Source organism: Equus caballus, chromosome X (assembly GCF_041296265.1).
Source record: "Equus caballus isolate H_3958 breed thoroughbred chromosome X, TB-T2T, whole genome shotgun sequence".
In the NCBI taxonomy this organism is placed as follows: Eukaryota; Metazoa; Chordata; class Mammalia; order Perissodactyla; family Equidae; genus Equus; species Equus caballus.
This window is the reverse complement of record NC_091715.1, coordinates 33,619,200-33,639,465: the sequence shown is the minus strand read 5'-3', so window position 1 is coordinate 33,639,465 and position 20,266 is coordinate 33,619,200. Positions and strand designations below refer to the sequence as shown.

The 20,266-nt window shown below is 42.2% G+C and overlaps 1 protein-coding gene across 1 annotated transcript; it reads right to left on the bottom strand.

Moving 5' to 3' along the window:
- Positions 1-1,100: 1,100 nt before the first annotated feature.
- On the bottom strand, positions 1,101-19,666 carry ATP6AP2 (ATPase H+ transporting accessory protein 2). The gene is given in 9 exon segments (NM_001309406.1): positions 1,101-2,162; positions 3,207-3,326; positions 3,702-3,851; positions 5,091-5,144; positions 6,019-6,156; positions 6,311-6,406; positions 11,748-11,879; positions 13,770-13,900; positions 19,537-19,666. Coding segments are annotated over 9 exon segments (1,056 nt in total). The 5' UTR covers positions 19,577-19,666; the 3' UTR covers positions 1,101-1,967.
- Between the last annotated feature and the right edge of the window lie 600 nt (positions 19,667-20,266).

Genomic DNA, 20,266 nt, shown 5'->3' with positions numbered 1-20,266 from the left:
TCATCAGCAACAGGTATAATAATCTTGGCAGAACATTTACTTTAATTAATTGCTTTCTGCCTAACGTAGACGGAAGGGTGCTGACGCCATTTACCCTGTAAGGATTAGTGTTGTCATGTAATTGTTTTTCTTCCCCTAGAACTTAGAGTCTCCTCAGTTCTAAATTACAAAGGCATTGGTTTACTTCATGTTTAATCATAACAATCTAACCTCTAAGGCAATGTTTATATAAGAAACTTGTGGAAGAAAAATGGATTTTAACCACTCTGCAGCATTATAGACTCCTGCTCCCCAAACAGGGGCCCTGTTGGGTTCCATGGGGGTCGGAGTGTTTTGGGGTTTGGTAGCTGAAAAACCCTCACCCCCCCCATAAACTTGGCAGGGGGAAGCAGTGGAGAATACTTCAGTGATTTTAGAACAATGTAGTTTTTCTTCCCTGTGGAGTTGATTATCAGCTTCACTATTTATAATTCAATGAAAAACTTCCTCCACTTTATGGAGGTTTAAGACTGTAATTGTCAACAGTATCTTGCAGTAAGTGGTAGAAAACACAACTAAATAGACTCCATCTTCTCAAAGCTGCCAACCTCAATGTTATTTAGAAATGATTTGAGGATCTTTGCACAGAAGAGGCAGAAACAGCTAATACTGTACCCAAGGAGCGTTCCCAGCAACAGGACAGCACAACTCTCATACTAAAAGAATTCTGCTACATAATCATGAAACTTAGAATTCTAACATGTAAGTCTTTTAGGAAATAAAATTATAACCTTTAGGCCTTTACTTTAGATAGTCCTTCGTATTCTAACCAATTAGTTGCTTATTCATCTTTTAAAATGCTATAGGGAAATTTAAGCTTTTCCTACCTAAAGTCTAGTGTGAATTTATCATATGTTCTGTATAAATTCAATAATAAGAATGGTAATGAAAGTGTCTTCCTTATACTGGTACTGAATCTCAGGAGGCAGTGAGAATAAACAAATGTAAAAAAAAAAGTATGGAACCATTTGTGTAACAAAGCAGCCAATTCTGATTAAATAAAACCCTGTTTAGTCAGGTTTTTACAATATCAAATAGATTTAATATTGAAATGACACAAATTTGGAATCATTGTTAACTTTATTTGCCACTCTTTATAGACACTGGTCCACTTCCACATGAAAAGCAGGGAGCATCTACTTCCATGTAATATTCTATGTATGCTGTACCACAAACAGTAACGTACACAGGGGGAGAAGCGACTGAAATAAGAGCTTACATTCATGCCAAGATTTCCTCCAAATATTTGTTTTTGTGTGTATAATTACAAACATCTATAACTCCACAAAGCTAGTTTCCTTTGAGATCAATGTAATATGTTTAATATCCGCACTAGACTATCCGGATCACCAGACTTTCAGAAGAGGTTAAAAAACGGCCATGCTGTCAGTCAGATGTAGTTCAAATCCAAGCCACGGTACAGCGCGTTCATGGTTTAGGGCTGCCCCAAGGTAAAAACCTTTTCTGCTGTTTCAGAGATATTTACATCAAATTAAGACATTTACAAATGGTTCATAGTATTTAACAGCCCACATATCACTTTCACCTATCTTGTGTAAGGAAGTTAAGCATTCATAAGTTTCTCTAATAAATTCAGTGCATTTTTCCAACATAAATAGCATGAACTATTCTAAATGTTTTACATTTATTTCAGTGCATATTTCTAGATATTAAATGGAATGAAATTATATTAAATGGTTATATCATAATATTTGAGCATATTATGGGATCTACATCACACAAATCAATTCACATCAATACTATAATTCACTCTTAAAAGAACATCACAGGTACACGCAAAATAGAGAAGAAAATTTGCTTTTTTATAAATTCAAAGTATACTATCTACTTTAAACTACACTAAAAGACTTATTTTAAGAAAACAGCCAATTTCCAAACCCCTTTTCTAAGTTTGGCATAAGGAAAGTTCAATCCATTCGAATCTTCTGGTTTGTCATCCTATAAATGATGCTATCATATCCAGGATCCATGTTCCAAATATTGTAAGAGGTGATAATCACAGCCAAGGCCAAGGCGATCATTATCCAAAGTACCATGTTGAAAACCACTGGATACTCTAAATTATACTTATATGCAAGGTTATAGGGACTTGATGGGCTCTTCTACAACAAAGAAAAGAAAGAAAAGCAAGAGGGAAGAATTTTAAGACAGGAAATTACCCCAATTTAGTAGCTGTGATTCATTTATCTAACAAACAATTATTCATAAGTCGCATAAGAACTTCTTATACTAGGAGGAGCCAAGAAGGGGCACCTTCATGGAGAAGATAAGCGCATTGTTGGTGGAAGTATAAACCGGTCCAACTGCTTGAGAAAATCTGGCAATGCCAATAAAGTTGAAGGTGTACATATCCTGTGATCCAGCAAGTTCATACCCTAGCGAAAACTTCTCTGTGTGCACCAAGAGACATGGACAAGGACGTCCATCAACAGAATGGGTAACTGTGGCACATCCATACAGTGGGACACACGGCAGTAAAATGACTGACTACAGCTATGCTGATCAGCCTGCATGACTTCAAAACAACACGGAGCAAAGAAAACAAAAAAATACATATGATTCTGTTTATATAATAAAGAATGCTCTTGGCCACACAACATTTTGGAGCATCCACACTGCTGTTCTTGTACATGTGCATGTACACACACATTCTACCGTGGCCGGCACCCTTGCCTATGACACTCTAAATGCTTAAGATCAAAGCAAGGTCCAGGCCAAAAAACTGTAGGTGTAAATCAAATTATAAAGAGTGTACATAGCGGATCCCAAAAACTGAGGGTTTATGCCACAAAGACAATGTACCTCCTGGAAAAGCAGAGGCCACAGGCAGAGAGAGCCACATCACAGCCTCACGTTAACTGCTGATGTCTCCTTGTAATACCAAGATTTGAATTATCTTATCAGTTTTGAGAGATTTGTTTTTATCCCTAACTCAAATTCTTGCATTATCTGATTACAAGCCCAAAGAACTGAGCCTCACTGGCAAAACACACATCCCTATGTGAAGGAGAAACCTATGTTTTAATTGAAACTGTTTTTCAGATTTACTGACTGCTCATTCATGTAGCCCATAGGTGATATAGGATTTAGTGGGTTTTTTAAAGTTAAGTTTAAACTTTTGAAGCAGGATCTAAAACTGTACTTACCGCCTGTTCTGCCTCAAGGATAGTCCTTGTCTTCCTCACAACAGACGTGTCGAATGATTTGATAGTCACTAACTCTACCACTGCATTCCCACCGTAAAGATTGTACATGTCATCTGCAAACTGAAGAGTTACCGACATTCTTGTGAATCTTAAACACATACTAATTAAAATTATTTGTAAAGCTTCTGTGCACCTACAAGAACAATATACTCTTACTTATGGGCTCATGAAATACACTGTGTGTTAAAATAGGCAGGTCTTAAAGGTTTTGATTATGTTAAAATATTCAGAAGACTGTTAAGCTTCAATATATTCAAATGTTCAAAATAAAACTACTTTAAGAAGAAGAGACTGAATCTGCTGGCATATAAGATGGGGAAGTAGGAAAGGGAAATGAAGAAATCTTCCTGAGCGGTCTCTAAGCAGGTTTTTCCATTCAGAGACTAAAAGTGAAACGGTCATACTCTAACCTCTCGTATCTCATCGATAATTTACCTTTTGCAGAGCATCAACAAGGATCTTAGAAGCATCTCTGAATTGTTCAGAGTCTTCCCCGTAATGTTTTCCAATTTCATCCAAACCTGCCAGCTCCAGTGAATACAAATCAGGAGAATGATCCTTGGCTAGATGCTTATGTCGAGACAACTTGGGAGAACAAACAAAAGGCAGTAGATAAAGTAATGTCAAACACAGCTGAGTGAATTTCCAGGCCTAACTAAACTAGGCTGAACAGGACCACCCAGTGTGCCACAAGGGACAGCTAGTCTAAAATGGTGGAAGTGGAACGGGTTTAAATGGGAGTTTCTGGTAAAACAAATCCAACACAAATCTCATTGTTAGGGGCAGTTACACTACTCCCTGGATATTTAATAAAAGCTCTTTAAAAAATTCCTTAGTTTAAAACCTCAGGGGCCGGGCCCATGGCTGAGTGGTTAAGTTCGCATGCTCCACTTCAGCTCTTGGGCATGGACTTAGCACCACTCATCAAGCCATGCTGAGGCGGCATCCCACACAGAAGAACTAGAAGGACCTACAACCAGTATCTACAACTATGTACTGAGGCTTTGGGAAGGAAACAAAAAAAGAGGAAGATTGGCGACAGATATTAGCTAGGGCCAATCTTCCTCACCAAAAAAAAGCATACCTTAAACTTTCTTAAAAATAAATAAATAAATAAATAAAACCTCAGATGTGGGCCAGGGTATGAAAGAACAGATGGTTGCACCAGTTTGATCCCAGGAGAGCATGAGCCGTTGGTGCTCAGAGAGTAGACGCCATCTATATGCCCTCCTGGACTACCTCACTGGCCCCCAGCACTATGCTTACAGACTTCCCTAAGCAACCCTGCTGAAAAACTTTGGGCAACAACTTCAGTGGAAAGCAATCAGATAAGTTTTTTTTTAATTTCAGTCACAGGAGGAATTTTAAAAAATCATTCACCAAAAAAATCCCCCCAGAAGTCCTTTCAGGCAGATTTATTCCCTTCCTTCCTGACTTGGTTGACAGCATTATTAGTTCAAACTGTTATTTCTATTTTAGACCCAAAGAAATATAGAGAGGAATTAGGTCTTAATGTCTGACAAGAAATCAACAGTCAAGTCAGGACCACAGCCAGGGTGGCCTTACTCCCAGGCCCTGTTCTCGGAGGATACATTGACCGTCTCTCCCAAAAGTAGAAACGCAACATAATTTGACTGTAACATGAGATGAGCTCAGAATTCCCACCACCACCATCACCACTAATTTCTCAACTTTCGTGGGATCATAAATCTAGGGCATACTTAATCAAACTTTTCAATTGGTTTCAATATCATTCAAGGATTCTCTAGAAATGTCTTCTGAAACCAAAATAAACGAACTGAAAAATTAGAACAGCCTACTCACCAAACTTGAAATATCATGTAGCACTTGCAGTTCAGAAAGAAAGAGCAGGTCAACCTGCAGAGAGCAGAGAGAAATGAGCATCTGACAGCTGTATTTGCCATTTACCAAGTAAGGCACAGGACATTACAAATGTTTAAGCACAGACGTGAATTTATGCAACAACGTCCTCCATTTGGTAGGTTCATTTCAATTGAAAATGCATCTAAAACATTATTTCCTAAGACAAAGGTGATGGTCATTCCCCAGGACAGTGACTAGCACTCAACAGCTGTATTTCTGATAAAGCTATGATAAAGCATGCAAACTCTAAAGTGGCTTTCCCTCAGGCATCGGCATATTCTGGCGCACTGCAACAAGGTCCCGCCAAAGGCCCAGTTTGCTCACATCCCTTGAGCACTTTCCACATCAGGGAATAAACGATGGTGGTCCTGGTCATCCACAGTAGGCAGAGGGGAGGCTTCCACAAAGGTGGCGTGCCGTGTGGTTAAGAGGGTGCATGAGCAGGTGGGGAGGCTGACAGACAGGAGTCAAAAGTGAGAGTGGCCCCCGCCCCTGTACTGTGGAGAATGAATGAGAAAAATGAAGCAAGACATTCGAAGCGGCGGTGAATAATGGCTCCCACGTCACCAGGTCAACACAGCTCCACCAGCCACCAAGTAAATACCGTGATCTCTGGTTTGCCCGGATTAATTGGTGGCACCCCTCATGCTAGAATATAATATCATTTACTACAGCACAACTCATGAAAAGAGTCAGTTTATTCATGAGATTCATAAGAAAATTACACTAAAGGAAAGAAAATCAACCCCAGCAGTAAAGTTGCAAAATTTTTCATTTTCTAAAATTTCAAGTTTGCTCAGAAGTCAGGAGCATAAGAAATGGGAAACTAGTAATGATATTCATTTATTCATTCAATAACTGCACTTACTTCATTGTTCCTACTCAGAGAATTGAGGGGAAGTGAATTGAGAATGGAATTTTCTTGAAACAGGCGATTGCGAAGCTGTCGTAAGGTTACTGAAAGGTCTTCAAAAACTGAGTTTGCCTTCCCCACCATATACACTCGCTGCAACAAGAATCCAAAATTTTAAGTTACATTCTACAGATTAATTCCAACATACAGAGGTCTGGCAGCATTTTTCATAAAATTAGTTTTAAATTTTCATTAATAATGAAAGCTTATTTTTTAGAGCATCTCAAATAAAAACTGTACCACTTACTTCCTCACTAGGAGCCAACTGCAAAACTACAGGAGTTTCTTCAGAAAATAAGGAGTGAATGGAATTTGCAACGCTGTCAAGGCTAAAAGGAACTGCCTGAAATTCAAGAGTAAGACCTTAATTATTATCTAAACCAAAGTGGGAAGAAAAACCATTCACATTAAAAAAGGAGCCTTAAAAAAAAGCACCAGCATTTTCCATGTAAATTCAAAAGACCCAAATCACACCTGCACAGAAGATTAAATAGCCCTAATGGGCTGGAGAGTTCATGTCTCCCAAGGTGCCTAAAGGGAAACAACTTGCACACAAGAAGGACACAACACCATCTTGCACAAACCATCATCTTCTGGTGGTCATTTGTGTATTTTAAGCAGCAACACATTTGGTTTCAACGTTAATTAAACATGCCACAATGAATGTATATTTTACAATAAAGTATTAACTCGTATTTAAGAAGGTCAGAGGAATTTGAAGAATTGAATTTAATTGAAAGAGAAATAGACTTCATTTTTCATTTCAAAATTTTAAAAATGTTTAGTAAGATTTAGGGTTTGTCTTCAGATAGTCGAAAGACTCAGGGCATAAAGTATGTCAGAGTTTTGAAGCCTTTATCTTAGGACCATGTGATGATATTAAACTAAAATAACCAATTGTGGTAAAATCTACTTTTTTTCCTTGAATTTTTTATTAAAGTGTAACATACGTATAATATAGTAAACAAATCTTGGGGTTGTTGCTCAAGGAATGTTTACGAGTGGATATACTCATATAACCCAACCAGATCAAGACAGAACATTATCAGCACCCAGAAGCCACTCCACCCTCAAAGGTAACCAAAATTTTGACTTCTATCCCCATAGATCTGTTTTTGCCCCATATTATTTTATTTTGTGAGGAAGATTCACCCTGAGCTAGCATCTGCACCAGTCCTTCTCTACTTTGTATGTGGGATGCCTCCACAGCATGGCTGATGAGTGGAGTAGGTCCATGCCCAGGATCCAAACCTGTGAACCCTGGCCACCGAAGCAGGGAGCACAGAACTTTAACCACTTAGCCATGGGGCCAGCCCCTGCTCCACATTATATTTTTAAAAACAAATTACAGTAATTTTCCCCTAAAAATTATTTTATTCCCAATATTATTACAAGTATTAAAACAAGCAGTATAATGGTAGTGTTTTTGTTTTAATGGAGATTTTTTTTTTTCTTCTTCTTCTCCCCAAAGCCCCAGTACATAGTTGTAATATTCTAGTTCTGAGTGCCTCTGGTTGTGCTAATGGAGATTTCTTACAATGATTTTTTTTTTTCAGTAATTCTCTTTACTATTAAAAGGTTCATGGGAACTGGCCTGGTGGCATAGTGGTTAAGTTTGCATGCTCTGCTTTGGCAGCCCGGGGTTCACAGGCTCAGATCCCAGGCGTGGACCTACACACCACTTGTCAAGCCATGCTGTGGCAGGCGTCCCTCATATAAAATAGAGAAAGTATATTAAAGCTCATTAAATATTACGTATTATTAAATTAAGTAATATTAAATTAAGTAAAATGAGTTAATGAGTAACTGAAGAGGAAAGAGAGTTCAAACTTGCAAAAGCATCCTGTTACCAGCTCCCTGAGTCAGCCACGAGTGCACTCCTTTTGCAGTCACAGCTCGCCGCCTCAGGCTTTGGAGGGAATATGAGAACAGGTAACACCACCTCTCCAGCCTCATTTCACCTAATGGAATGGCACTCGTGGCAGGAAAGTTGAAGATTAAAGGTAACACACCTCTAGCAACCAAATTGGAGGAGCTACTGAATCAGATGAGCACCAAACTGAAGGAAAAGAAAAATTATATGGACCACTAAGTTCAAAAGGGAAAAAGCTCAGCCGCTTAAAATCTAATCATTGTTTTCTTCCACTGTATTATAAGGATACACATGTTTGTCCTGGATAAAATAGAATTTCTCTATCTATATGACTAGAAATTCTAATGAAAAGAGCTAAATAATAAAATAGAAGCTTTGTTAAGTGGAGTTCTAAGACATTTGATTTTTCTATATTCTGTGGGTTTTGCCTTGAGCCTTATATCTCATTCCCCACCTACTGCCAGGAAAAGTATTAAGAGCAGTCAGTCAGGGTCAAGCAACACAAGCTCTTTCCACAGCTTCTACTTATGTAAAATAAGGCTAGTCTGTTTTAAAATGTTTAGTTTTGGACTGTATACTAATGAAAATCTTAACAGCATTTTATATTTTTATATACTTACTTTAAAGGGATCTTCCACAATGATTTTCACAGAAATCACATAATCATGTACTTAATAAATAATCCTTGTGAGGATTAAAAAATTTTTTTTTTTTAAATCTGCCTCTTGATTTTTATTTATTGTTCCTTTCCTTCCATTTACTCTGAAATTCTTCTGGTTTCTTTAGCTCATTAAGTCCCAGTCTTTTAAATTCCTAACACATGCATTTAAGGCCATAAATTTTCCTTTTCTTACCACTTTAGCTGCACCCTACAATTTTTTATATATGGTACATTCATTGATAGTCAGTTCCAAATAATTTTGAAACTTCCACCATGATTTTATCCTCAACCCATGAATTATTTAGGAGTGCCAACTATCTTTTCTTGTTGACTTTTAAAAAAATTTTTCAAGAGTTATATAGAAAGATGAGATATATATACACAGTTTAAAGACACAAATAGTTCTATAAGACTTTTTTTGAAAAATAAGTTTGCCCCTCCCCTCATTTCCCCTTCCTCTGAAGCCCTCACGTTCAAATCCTTTGTTTCCTTTTCCTTTTCCCACCATCTCTAACTAATGTTTGTATGACTACATCTTGATTTTTCAATTTTAGGCATTATCTATTTATCACCCATTATAGAGAAAGCTCTGCCACATCACCACCTACAACCCACCCCCTGCCCCATACAGGCACTGCTTCTCTCTCTCCACCCTCCCAATAGTTAAAATTGTCATTGGCTCAATATCATTTCATTATTATGACTCTGTAAACAATATTCTCAGCCTAGCCTTACACTATACAATTACTGCTTTTCTGTTCTTACTCTTCTGGTTCCTAACGGCAATGGATAAGAAATCTACTCATTCTACTCTCACTTCTTTGTAATGACAATGTCTTTTCTCTGATAGCTTGTAAGATTTTCAGTGTCCTTGATGCTTCTTCAATTTCACTGTGTCTAGGTGTTGATTTGGCTTTAACCTAGTGGGCGTTCAGTGTGTTTTAAACCTGAGGAGTCATATCTTTCGTCTGTTTTTACCATTTCCAATTACATTTTTAAGGTAACATTTTGGGGCCAGCACCACAGCATAGTGGTTAGGTTTGGCATGCCCCACTTTGGCAGCCTGGGTTCGCAGGTTTGGATCCCAGGTGCGGACCTACACCACTCATCAACCATGCTGTGGTGGTGTCCCACATATAAAGTGGAGGAAGATTGGCACAGATGTTAGCTCAGGGCTAATCTTCCTCAAGCAAAAAAAAAAGGGAGGATTTGCAACAGATGTTGGCACAGGGCTAACCTTCCTTAGCAAAAAAATAAATAAAGATAACATAACATTGGGGCCGGCCCAGTGGTGCAGTGGTTAAGTTCGCACGTTCTGCTTCTTAGCAGCCTGGGGTTCGCTGGTTCAGATCCCAGGTGCGGACATGGCACCACTTGGCAAAAGCCATGCTGTGGTAGGCGTCCCATGTATGAGGTAGAGGAAGATGGGCATGGATGTTGGCTCAGGGCCAGTCCTCCTCAGCAAAAAGAGGAGGATTGGCAGTAGTTAGCTCAGGGCTAATCTTCCTCAAAAAAAAAAAATAATAATGTAACATTTTGTTATTGTCTTCAGATTTAACTGCATTGTGGTCAGAAAGGGTAGTTTATGAGATACTGATTCTTTATTATTTGTTGAGATTTGCCTTGTGGCCTACCACATGGTCATGTTTTGTAAGCATGTCATGTGTGCTTGGAAATAATCTATACTAGACCACAGGGAAGTCTGAAAAAATTCCCCCAAATCAGCATCATACAGACCACAGTCCTACAATGCAATGAAATGAGAAACTGAAAAATTGGGGCCTGCCCCATGGCTGAGGGGTTAAGTTCGTGCGCTCCACTGCAGGTGGCCCAGGATTTCATTGGTTCAAATCCTGGGCATGGGCATGGCACCGCTCATTGAGCCACGCTGAGGTGGCGTCCCACATGCCACAACTAAAAGGACCCACAACTAAGAATACACAACTGTGTACCTGGGGGCTTTGGAGAGAAAAAGGAAAAAAAATCTTTAAAAAAAAAAGAAAATGAAAAATGAAAAATTATTTTAAAAGAACCCACATGTTAAACACTTCTAATCATTCATGGGTTAAAGAAATCACAATATCAATTATGAAATATTTAGAAGTGACTACTAATGAAAGCACCACATATCAAAAATGTCTTATGACTGCCTCTTCGTTTCTATCCCTTCCTTTAACTCTTGCACAACTTTAACGTATGCATCTCTTTGAGAGGGCGCTATTATCTGCAGCTCTAGGGAGATGACTTCTGTTTGTTGCACCTGCTGATTCTCTCGTGGTGTTGTTTCCTTCAAGTGTTCTGTAAATTTGACTCCTCTTCACTTTTTTTACCAAAGGAGCCCTGGGCCGTGGAGGTGTCTGTACAGGGTGGGTCATGTGAATCCGGAGCGCACCACTCTGGACAGCACAAGCTGGTAGTTCCGGTTTCTCTTAGGGGACTCTGGGTCCCACAGCCAAGGGTGGCAAGCCAGGTCCTCCGTGATAGCCCTAGGGCAGTTGGGGATTTACCAGTCCTCCTTTTAAGAACAAGACAGCATTTTACAGCGCCTGGCTTTCTGCGGGGAACACAATTCCAGCTTCAGCTCCCGCTTACCACTGTGGCTTTTGAGTTTTCTATTCCTGTCTGGCACCTGTGTGTGTGTGTATTCCTTCCTTCCTTTCAAGTTGAGTAATATATGTGAAAATGTTTTGGTGACTTCTACATGCTTGCAGTGGAAGAAGGGCCTGTCACAACAGCTCAGTCAGCCTTATTGCCTGAAGGGCCAGCAAAGGAACAAGTGAGCCAGCAAAATAGCTTCCAGTCTCCTCCTTACACAAAAAGGAGATAAAATTCTGAAGGGAAGGTGATACGATAATGCCTAAGAAATAGCAACAGATACACCCTCAACTGGTTTCTCTTAGTCAAGCCTCCGACTATTCTGAGAGTGGGGCAAGCTCACTACCTCTTTATCTTAGAAAAGTACTCTCATCCATAAGAAACAGCCAAGTCTCAATAAATTTAAAACCACCATGTAATTTTTTTAAAAAAAGAAACTGTTTTACTTATCAATCAGTGCATCACAAAAGACAAGTGTGCTTAGAACACAATCCATAATGACAACTGACCAGACAAAATTTAAAATGCATCCCTTTAATTTTTTATAATACTCACATTCTCCAAAGGGTAGGAAATGACACTGCCTGGGGGTAGAGCGAGTTTGTCCACTCCCTTCACCATCACCATAACGGTAGCCCGAGGACGATGGAAGAGGTTACCCACCGCAAGTCCAGGCCAAGAAAGGTCCTAAACATTGAAAAGCATCAAACGGTACTTCATTATCAACCCAGAAAACCACTTCCCCAATATCACCTAATGAGCAGAGTTAAGGGGGCTCTGGGATGACACTGGCAATGAAAATTCACAGGGAGAGTAAACGTTTTATTTAACGCAGTACACTCATGCGCTGCATAACGACATTTAGGTCAGCGACGGACCGCACGTACGACGGTGGTCCCGTAAGATTAGTACCACATAGTCTAGGTGCGCAGTAGGCTGTACCATCTAGGTTTGTGTAAGTGCACTCTCTGATGTTCACACAATGATGAAATTGCCTAATGACTCATTTCTCAGAACGTATCCCTGCCGTTAAGTGACGCACGACTGTAGCTGCAATCTCCTATTCAAGGAGGCTGATTTCTACCTTTTTCATCTTCTTAAACTTCTCCAGATTTGAAATATTAAAATCTAACAGTAAGTCATCTCAAACCTTTCATGGAAAAAAGCAGGCAAGTAAACAAAAATAGGTACTTTTCAAATTCCAGGTTACAAAATATTCTCCTCTTCATCTAACCACGGACATTTTCTCCCCCATGTCATTGTTGGCCCTTATCTACAGCATCAGTTTTCTCTTTCACAGTTACATAGCAAGACTATCATTACAACATATTCTTTAGGCTGAGCTCTTTATAAATAAAATTCCTGCTGAGCCTAACTCATATTAGTTTACTAATAATTATTTCTAAAGGTTATTTTGACAGCTTTTTGTAGTCGAATTTAAGTTCGTAAAGAACTGGGTACAGACTTCATCCTTAAATGTAAACAACCAGTCATGTTCATGCAAGGAGCTCAGGGGTTCCACCTGTGGGCCCCGCAGAGGCAGTTCCCATGCATTACTTCTGGTTGTAGGGGCACTCAGGACCTAAGAGGAACGTTCCTTTGAGTGACTGATGATATCTCGAGACCACATCAAAAGCACCAAACTTATACAGTGGGAGGAGATAATGATAGGAAGACAGAAACTGCATCTCCTTTCTTCTAGCCCTTAACTTCAGATGTCTCATACTGACTAGGTCTAGGCCCCCTCCGCTACCTCACGCAAGCAGCCAGTTACTACAACAGATTATGGCTTCACTGCAGGAAACCAAGGTCCCAGGCTCTCCCACAGCTGCTGACCACAGGATTTTCCTAAACTCAGGCAGGATGCATATACATTTTATCATTCATAATAAATGGCAATGGACTCAATGTTTGTATCCCCCCCAAAATTCATGTTGAAATCCTAATCCTCAATGTGATGGTAGGAGGAGGTGGAGCCTTAGGGTGGTAATTAGGTCACGAGGCTGGAGCCCTCATGAATGGGGTAAGTGCCCTTATAAAAGGGACTCCAGAGAGCTCTCGCGCCCTCTCTCCACCATATAAGGATACAACAAGGAGTTGGCAGTCTGCAACCTGGAAGAGGGCCCTCACTAGACCCTGACCCTGCTGGCACCCTGATCTTGGACTTCCAGCCCCCAGAACTGTGAGAAATAAATTTCTGTTGTTTATAAGTCACCCAGTCTATATATTGTACTTTCTAATAGCAGCCTGAACTGAGACACAAATCTATCATGTACTGAAAAAATAAAATAAAATTATACATCCTATTAATAGTAGGCCAGATGCATTCTCTTATATGCAAAGAATGTCACTACTATGAATAAAGTCTTACATGGTTAATGATTTATAATGATTTGGTTTCATAAGTCAAGCTTGAAGCACTTATCTAAATCTCCCCAACTACAAATGAGCTTCTTTACTTTTATAACCTGTACCAAATGTACTTATGTTTGCTTGTTGCTTTCTTGGGCTATTAGCAGAAGTTAACAAAAATGCTTTCAGAAACAGTTCCAAATATTTTTTTTAAAATACACATACTTCTTTCACAGAGAAGCCCATGGACAGTGCAGCCACGTCTGGGATTCGCTCTCCTGGTATAGGCCAATTTCCATCTCGGAAAACAACAGACCCTGGTGATTTTAATATACTAAACTCATTTCCCAAAACACCTGAAAAGAAAACAGATTAGTAAATGATCAGCATCATAAATCTTTTGCATCCATGGTGAAAATGATTAAATATACGTTTCCCCATTCTGTATTGACTTAGCATACTAAATTATGACTGAACAATATGCTGAATTCTAAACATCAGCAAATTCTTTTTCCAAGTATCACTCTAAGAATTTAAGTCCATACATTCTGCTGTAACAAACGTACAACTATGAAACAGGATGCTCCTAACGATCTAGATGCCTCCTTACAGATGGCCCTTAAACAAGGGCAAATGGCCTTTTAGCAAGAACTAGAAATCAGTGGCATATACAGAATTTAAAAAACAAAGTCCTGGCACAGACTAAAAAGAAAAAAAAACTTGAAATCTTTGAATTGTTTCTACCATCGACCCTCTCTTCAAAATGCAAATTCATAAAATTCCTTAGTATTTCACTCTAAACCTTTAGCAGGTTAGCATCTCTCAGGATAGATCATATCTTTCCTTCTGTCCCACAGGTAAACCTGGTGAAATGAGGAGTCAGACAGGGGTATGTGTTCCCAGTCAGAATGTAAAACACTTCAGACTTTAGAAACTAAGTCCAGGAAATAGTATTTCCAGTAGACATATCAGGAGGCTGAGAAAAGGCCTTCTGTAATAATAAAGCCAATTAGTCTAGGGGTCTGGGGCCTGGGATTAAAAGATGAAGGATGAGAATAAAGAGACAATTTGATAGCCCCTCCAAGGCTAAGGATGAGGTATTTGGCCTCTTCAGCCATCATGTGTTAACCCAGTGTCTAGCTTACACAAGGACAAGAAGCTAAGGGAAACTTCCAGGTTCCTAGGAAGAGATCATCTCCAAGTCCAAACCAAATCTTGGCCATGCCTACCTAGTATGGGGAAATTAGCCTTGAATAAAGCATCACTGTTATTCTCTTGACCCAAGGAAAGTATCTCTTACAGGGTGGGGGAATAAAGTTGGAAACAACAATAAATGTTTTGGTGTTGCAGTACTGACAGTAAATAAAAGGCCTCAGGATGGTGCTGAAACAACATGAAGAGTTATGAGTTTCAACTGAATGCAGCTGCCAGAGCAGGAATTTCCAAATTGTTCTAGCCGAAGGCAGACAAAAAAAAAAATTAGCAGAACAGCTGTTTGTAACTGATAGACATCTTGGTTCACTAAAGTAGTAGTTACTGCAAACTCTAAGGAAAATGGGGCAGCAAGAGACCTACACTTTCCAAGTAGCAGACACAGTGGAAGAAGCATATTTGGATCTGGAGAAGCCCTGTCTTGAGATACGACCCTACTCACTCAGCCCCAGCAAAGCGATGCTAAATTACTTGGCCTCAACTCTGTAGTCGTTAGATTCCATTTCTGAGCTGGCAAAACAGTCCTTCAGGAGCCCAGCGCTGCAGAAAACCCTACCGTCATGGACTCCTACACGGAGAGACTGCTGCTTCCTGCAGGGGTCTCCGGGACACCCAACAGTCACCCACCCTCCACCTGAATACGACCAGCGAAGCGGGCCGCCGCCTCAACTCACACACGCTGCATGTGCTAGCAGTCGTCTCCATTGTCCCAACATTCTAGTCCCCTGAAAAGTCTTCCCTTGTACTGAACCGAACTGGGCTTCCCAACTTCTTTCAACTTCCTGTTTTATCACTGCCACTCAGTCTCACCAGAGCAGCTCATGCCAGCTTCGAGAGGAGGCAGAGGAATTCACCAGCTACCTGCTTTCTCTCCCCACCACCAATTTATGTGCACAAGCCCCTCCCCTCCCCTCCTCTCCCTCCAGATGCTGGCAGGGATGTCCCTCCTCCACGCTCAACTAATCCCGTGGTTCGGCCTTCTTAGGGACCTTTGCTTATTCGTCTATTAGATTATTCATCCAATGTTTCTAAGCCACTCTTCTGGGACAGATGACGTTATCAGGAGTTGGGTGGCTCCACGGCTGCAGGTAGAAGACGAGCTCCCGGGGGTGAGGACTGCAGTTTGTCTGGTTCACACAATATCCCAGGGCTGAGAACAGTGCCCGGCACACTGGTGCACACTAAATACCTGCTGAGTTAATGAATGAATGAAGCCACACCGCGCACTCCCAATTTTCCCTTCTCAATGGGCTCTTTCACTGCAGCAGAAAAATACACTTAGGGTGGTCCCATTCTAAAATTAAAACCACAAAAACTCCTTGGGTCCTACCGGCCTCTGCGTCGCTCCAGTGGAAGAGTGCTGGGAGGGGAGTCAGTCACTGCTCCCTTCTCTACTTCGTCACCTCAGCTTCACTACCGCAGCCCCAGCTTCTGACCCCGCCACGCCACTGAAACGACTCTCCAAATCCAAAAGACAATTTTCAGCCCGTAATTTATTTAACTTCCCAAAGCATCTGAGTGGTAACTCTCTCCTTAAAACTCTGCCTTGGCCTTCCCGAAGCCTGGGCCCCTAGGTTTCCTTCCAATCCCTCTAGCTGCTTCTCTTCAGTTTCTTTCCCTTCCTGTCCTTTAAGGGCAGTGATGGCCAAACTTTTTAGATTTCAACCCTTTCAGCACAAAATTTGAAAGCAGTCCCAACATACATATATTTATGTATCAAGTATACATTTGCAGCATACTAATAGATTATATATTCAAAACATATTACAAAGCACACTAAAATAGCAAAATTTCTAAAGGATGAGATACCTGTGTAGTAGTCTTCCCAACTTAATCATGAGAAAATCAGACAAACCCAAATTGAAGGACATTCTACACAATATCTGACCATTACTATACAAAAAAATGAGATAGCAGGTATAAATGGAAGTTCTAGTACATTCTTCCGGCAGCCCAAGAGATCACCTGGTATACTCGCTTTGGAAATCTGAGGACTCGTTCTTGACTCACTGCTTTCCTGTTCCACATCTCCCTCCCCAGCTGAGCCCATCTGCTGAGCCCATCTACTCCTAAGGCTGCAAACACCAAAAATACACTGAGGGCTCCCAGGTTTGTATTTGCAGCCTAGATTTCCCTTGAGCCTTAGACCTACACACCCAACCATCTGCTCAGCATTTCCTTCTAAGTCCCAAGGGTTCTTCAAACTCAACAGGTTCAGAACTGAGTTTACCATCTTTCCACATGCTTCTGTGTTCTCCCTCTCAAAGGATGACAGCTTCCACCCAGCTGCTCGAATTGGTCATCTTTAAAGCCTTCCTCAGCACCACAGCTAAACAGCCACTGAACTCTGCTGATGGTCTTTTCTTACTGCCTCGTGAATCCTCTCCCCTCCATTTCCGGGGCACACTCTTCAGGGCCTCACCAGGTTTGCAAGAACTGGCCACCTTATGACCTGTCATGCCACTCTCTGATTCAGCCTTCCTATGACCTTTTCAAAATACAGATCTGTTCATTCACCTCAGCTTAACCACCTCCACTCGCTGCCCAGGGCTTTTGAAACAGCTTAGCCCCTAGACATTCCAGCCCCACCAAACGATGTCCTCTTTTGCTCTCACACCTCTATGCTTTTACACATGCTGTTCTGTCTAAAATGCCTTTTCTTCCCATTCCAACTTTTCTCATATTTCCCTATGAGGCACCCCTGCACCCATAGAAATTTCCCTCAGCCTCCCCACTCTGTGCTACAGGGTAAGTACCCTACCGTTTGGGAACTCCCAACATACTATGCTGTGATGGATGAGTGGTGGATGGAATCAGTAAGTGACAAAATAAATAGGTCCTACTTTTGACTTCCAGGGCATCAGTGACCAAATCGAATCCCTCTTCAACAAGACATCCCTTCAAATTCCATGTGTTCGCCCTTGGCCTTTCCTCTCTGGGCTAAACATCTGAATTTTTTCAAATACTCCTCGTGACATGGTATTCATAACCCTAGTTCCCCACCCCTAGTCGCTCTCTGGTTTGGTAACACCATTTTAAAGGACGTATATTTTTTTCTCAAACAGAGAAGTCACATCTCTTAAAGATGTTTTCCATTAAATCACATTTAGTCATTGTGGAAAATAGTCATTTAACCTCATCTGACAAGACCAAGCAATGCGGAAACCGACAGGATCAGATTCTTGGTCTGTACGAACCAGACCATTCTAGTTAGGAAAGCATGTTCAAACTGTGCACAGAAGCAATTACTTTGCCTTAGACCAAAAACAAACAAAAAAACCCCCTAAACCTCACTGAATCAAAATAACATCAATCATAACATTAAAACATGGACTTTCAACAGATATTCAGTTAAATCACAGTATCAAAGAGAAGATTTTTAAATTCTATGAATTAAAATTAAAATTAAAAATTCCCCCAAAGTAACTTACTAGATAGATTGGAATGACCTTTCCAGAGCCAAAAAGTGAAATGAAAGGAACAAAACAACCCTAAAACTTGGGGGGCATGAATATAAGTGTAACTATCATCAATACACAACACTGGGCACCTCCAGGGACAGCAAAGACTTGCAGATTTCAAGAACATCAGTGCTCTATACTCCCATGCAGAATTAAAGCACCATTCCAAAAGCGGGATGTCCCAGCGCCTCACACAGCAGAGGCACAGGCCTTCTACAGATTTTTAACCTACGGGTTTTAAACCGATGCCCTGGTGAACAGAGCCTCCATTCCTCCAAGTTGTTCTCAACTTGGCCTCTTGTTCGCCACTGTCTGCGCCCCTAGCCGTCGCCCCCATTCCTCCAAGTTGTTCTCAACTTGGCCTCTTGTTCGCCACTGTCTGCGCCCCTAGCCGTCGCCCCCATCATTCCCACCTTCTCACACAATCTGCAGTAACATTTCCATTACCTGGGCCGCAACACACATCATGGAAAAGGCCCATGCTTTGGAGCCAGCTGACCTGGGTTCAATTCCAGCTTTGCTACTCACCGCCTGCGCGGTGTTGGGTAATTTATTTAGGTTTGATCACTCTGCAAAATGAGGCTGATACCGCTTCCAAGGATTGCTGCAAAATTAAATGAATTACATGGCACACATATAGAGGCCAAATATTAGCCCACTTGCACTCTCCTTGCTGAATGCCAGGGAACCTAGGTTCCACTTAGAAAGCTACCATTTACTTGACATGTGACCCTAAGAATGACTCACATCTTAGTTTCCAAATCCTTAAAATTGGGAACTATGACAAACTTTTGAGAGGGACTTTGAATTCATCTTTAGAAATAATCATACAAAAACAGTTACTCCACCTCCAACTTTTGTATCCTGAAACACTGAAGGAGGAGAGGGGACTTCACCAATTACTGATGACAACTGCTAGAAAGGAAGACACCAGAAAAAGGCAAAGAAATGCAGCAGCTGATGGCAGCCACGTCTGCCTTCCCTTTTTCGCGGAGGGCTGCGGTTCGACAGTTAGAGAACCGCGTCCCGGTCCTCCGAGGCGCCTCCCGAGCCGGAAGAGGCCGGCGGCAACTCTTGCCGACGCGCCCTCCTCGAAGAGGCGGAGGCTGGAGGCTGGTTCGGGTGCCCCCCACGCAGCCCGCCAGGCCGCTCCGCCGTCGCCCGGTCCGGAGAGAAGGCCGAGGGAGAGGCGGCTGGGGCGAGGTCGCCGCGGGGTGCCCGCACTGCGGCACCGCCCCGCTGTCGCCCACCCGCGGCCGTCCCCGACCCCCGAGGCTCAGGGCCTCCTGGGGCGCGCCCCGCCCGGCCCGGGTCCTCACCCGCCACCAGCAGGGAGAGGAGCACGACGAGCACAGCCATTGTTCCGCGGCGTCGCAGCAGCGTAGGCCGACACCGAACGGGCCAGCGGAACGCGACCACCGCAGCGCGAAGGGGTGACGCGCTCGGGCTGTGCCCGACTCCCTGAGCCCGCCCCGTCGTCGCCTCTCCGCGACGGCTGCCGCCTTCTCCACCAATCGCCAGCGACGCTGCGGCCTGCGGGAGAGGCGTGGCCTGGGGAACGTCAGCCTGGTGGGCGGAGCCTAACGTGATGGATAGAAGGCCCTGCCAATGGTAGGCAGCCATTGAAGGGCCGGGCAGTCCCGCCCCCCGGCCCATGACCACCGGGTCACGAGATGGAGGTTAGGGCGGGTGGTCGCAGGCAGGGGGATCCTGGAACCTCTAGGGGTGTCCAGAGAGCCCGCAGGGTGGGTTGAGTCCCGGGTGCGGACCCTGTGGCCAGCGTCGAGTGACAGTCTCCAACCAGGTGTCTGTCTTTCTTGGTCGCATGGCTCCGCCCTGCTACCGGTGCAGCTGTGGAAGCTGCGGGGCTGGTTTGGGTTTCACTCTAATACTTGCACATGCTGAGCACCTGCTGGGAGGAAGCCAGGCACCTTGGGGAACCCCTGTCTTCCAAGTAAGGGTGCTTGATAAAATACAGGGCGCCCAGTTAAATTTGAATTTCGGATAAACGACGAATATTTTTTAGTATATGTACTTTGTGACTATTTC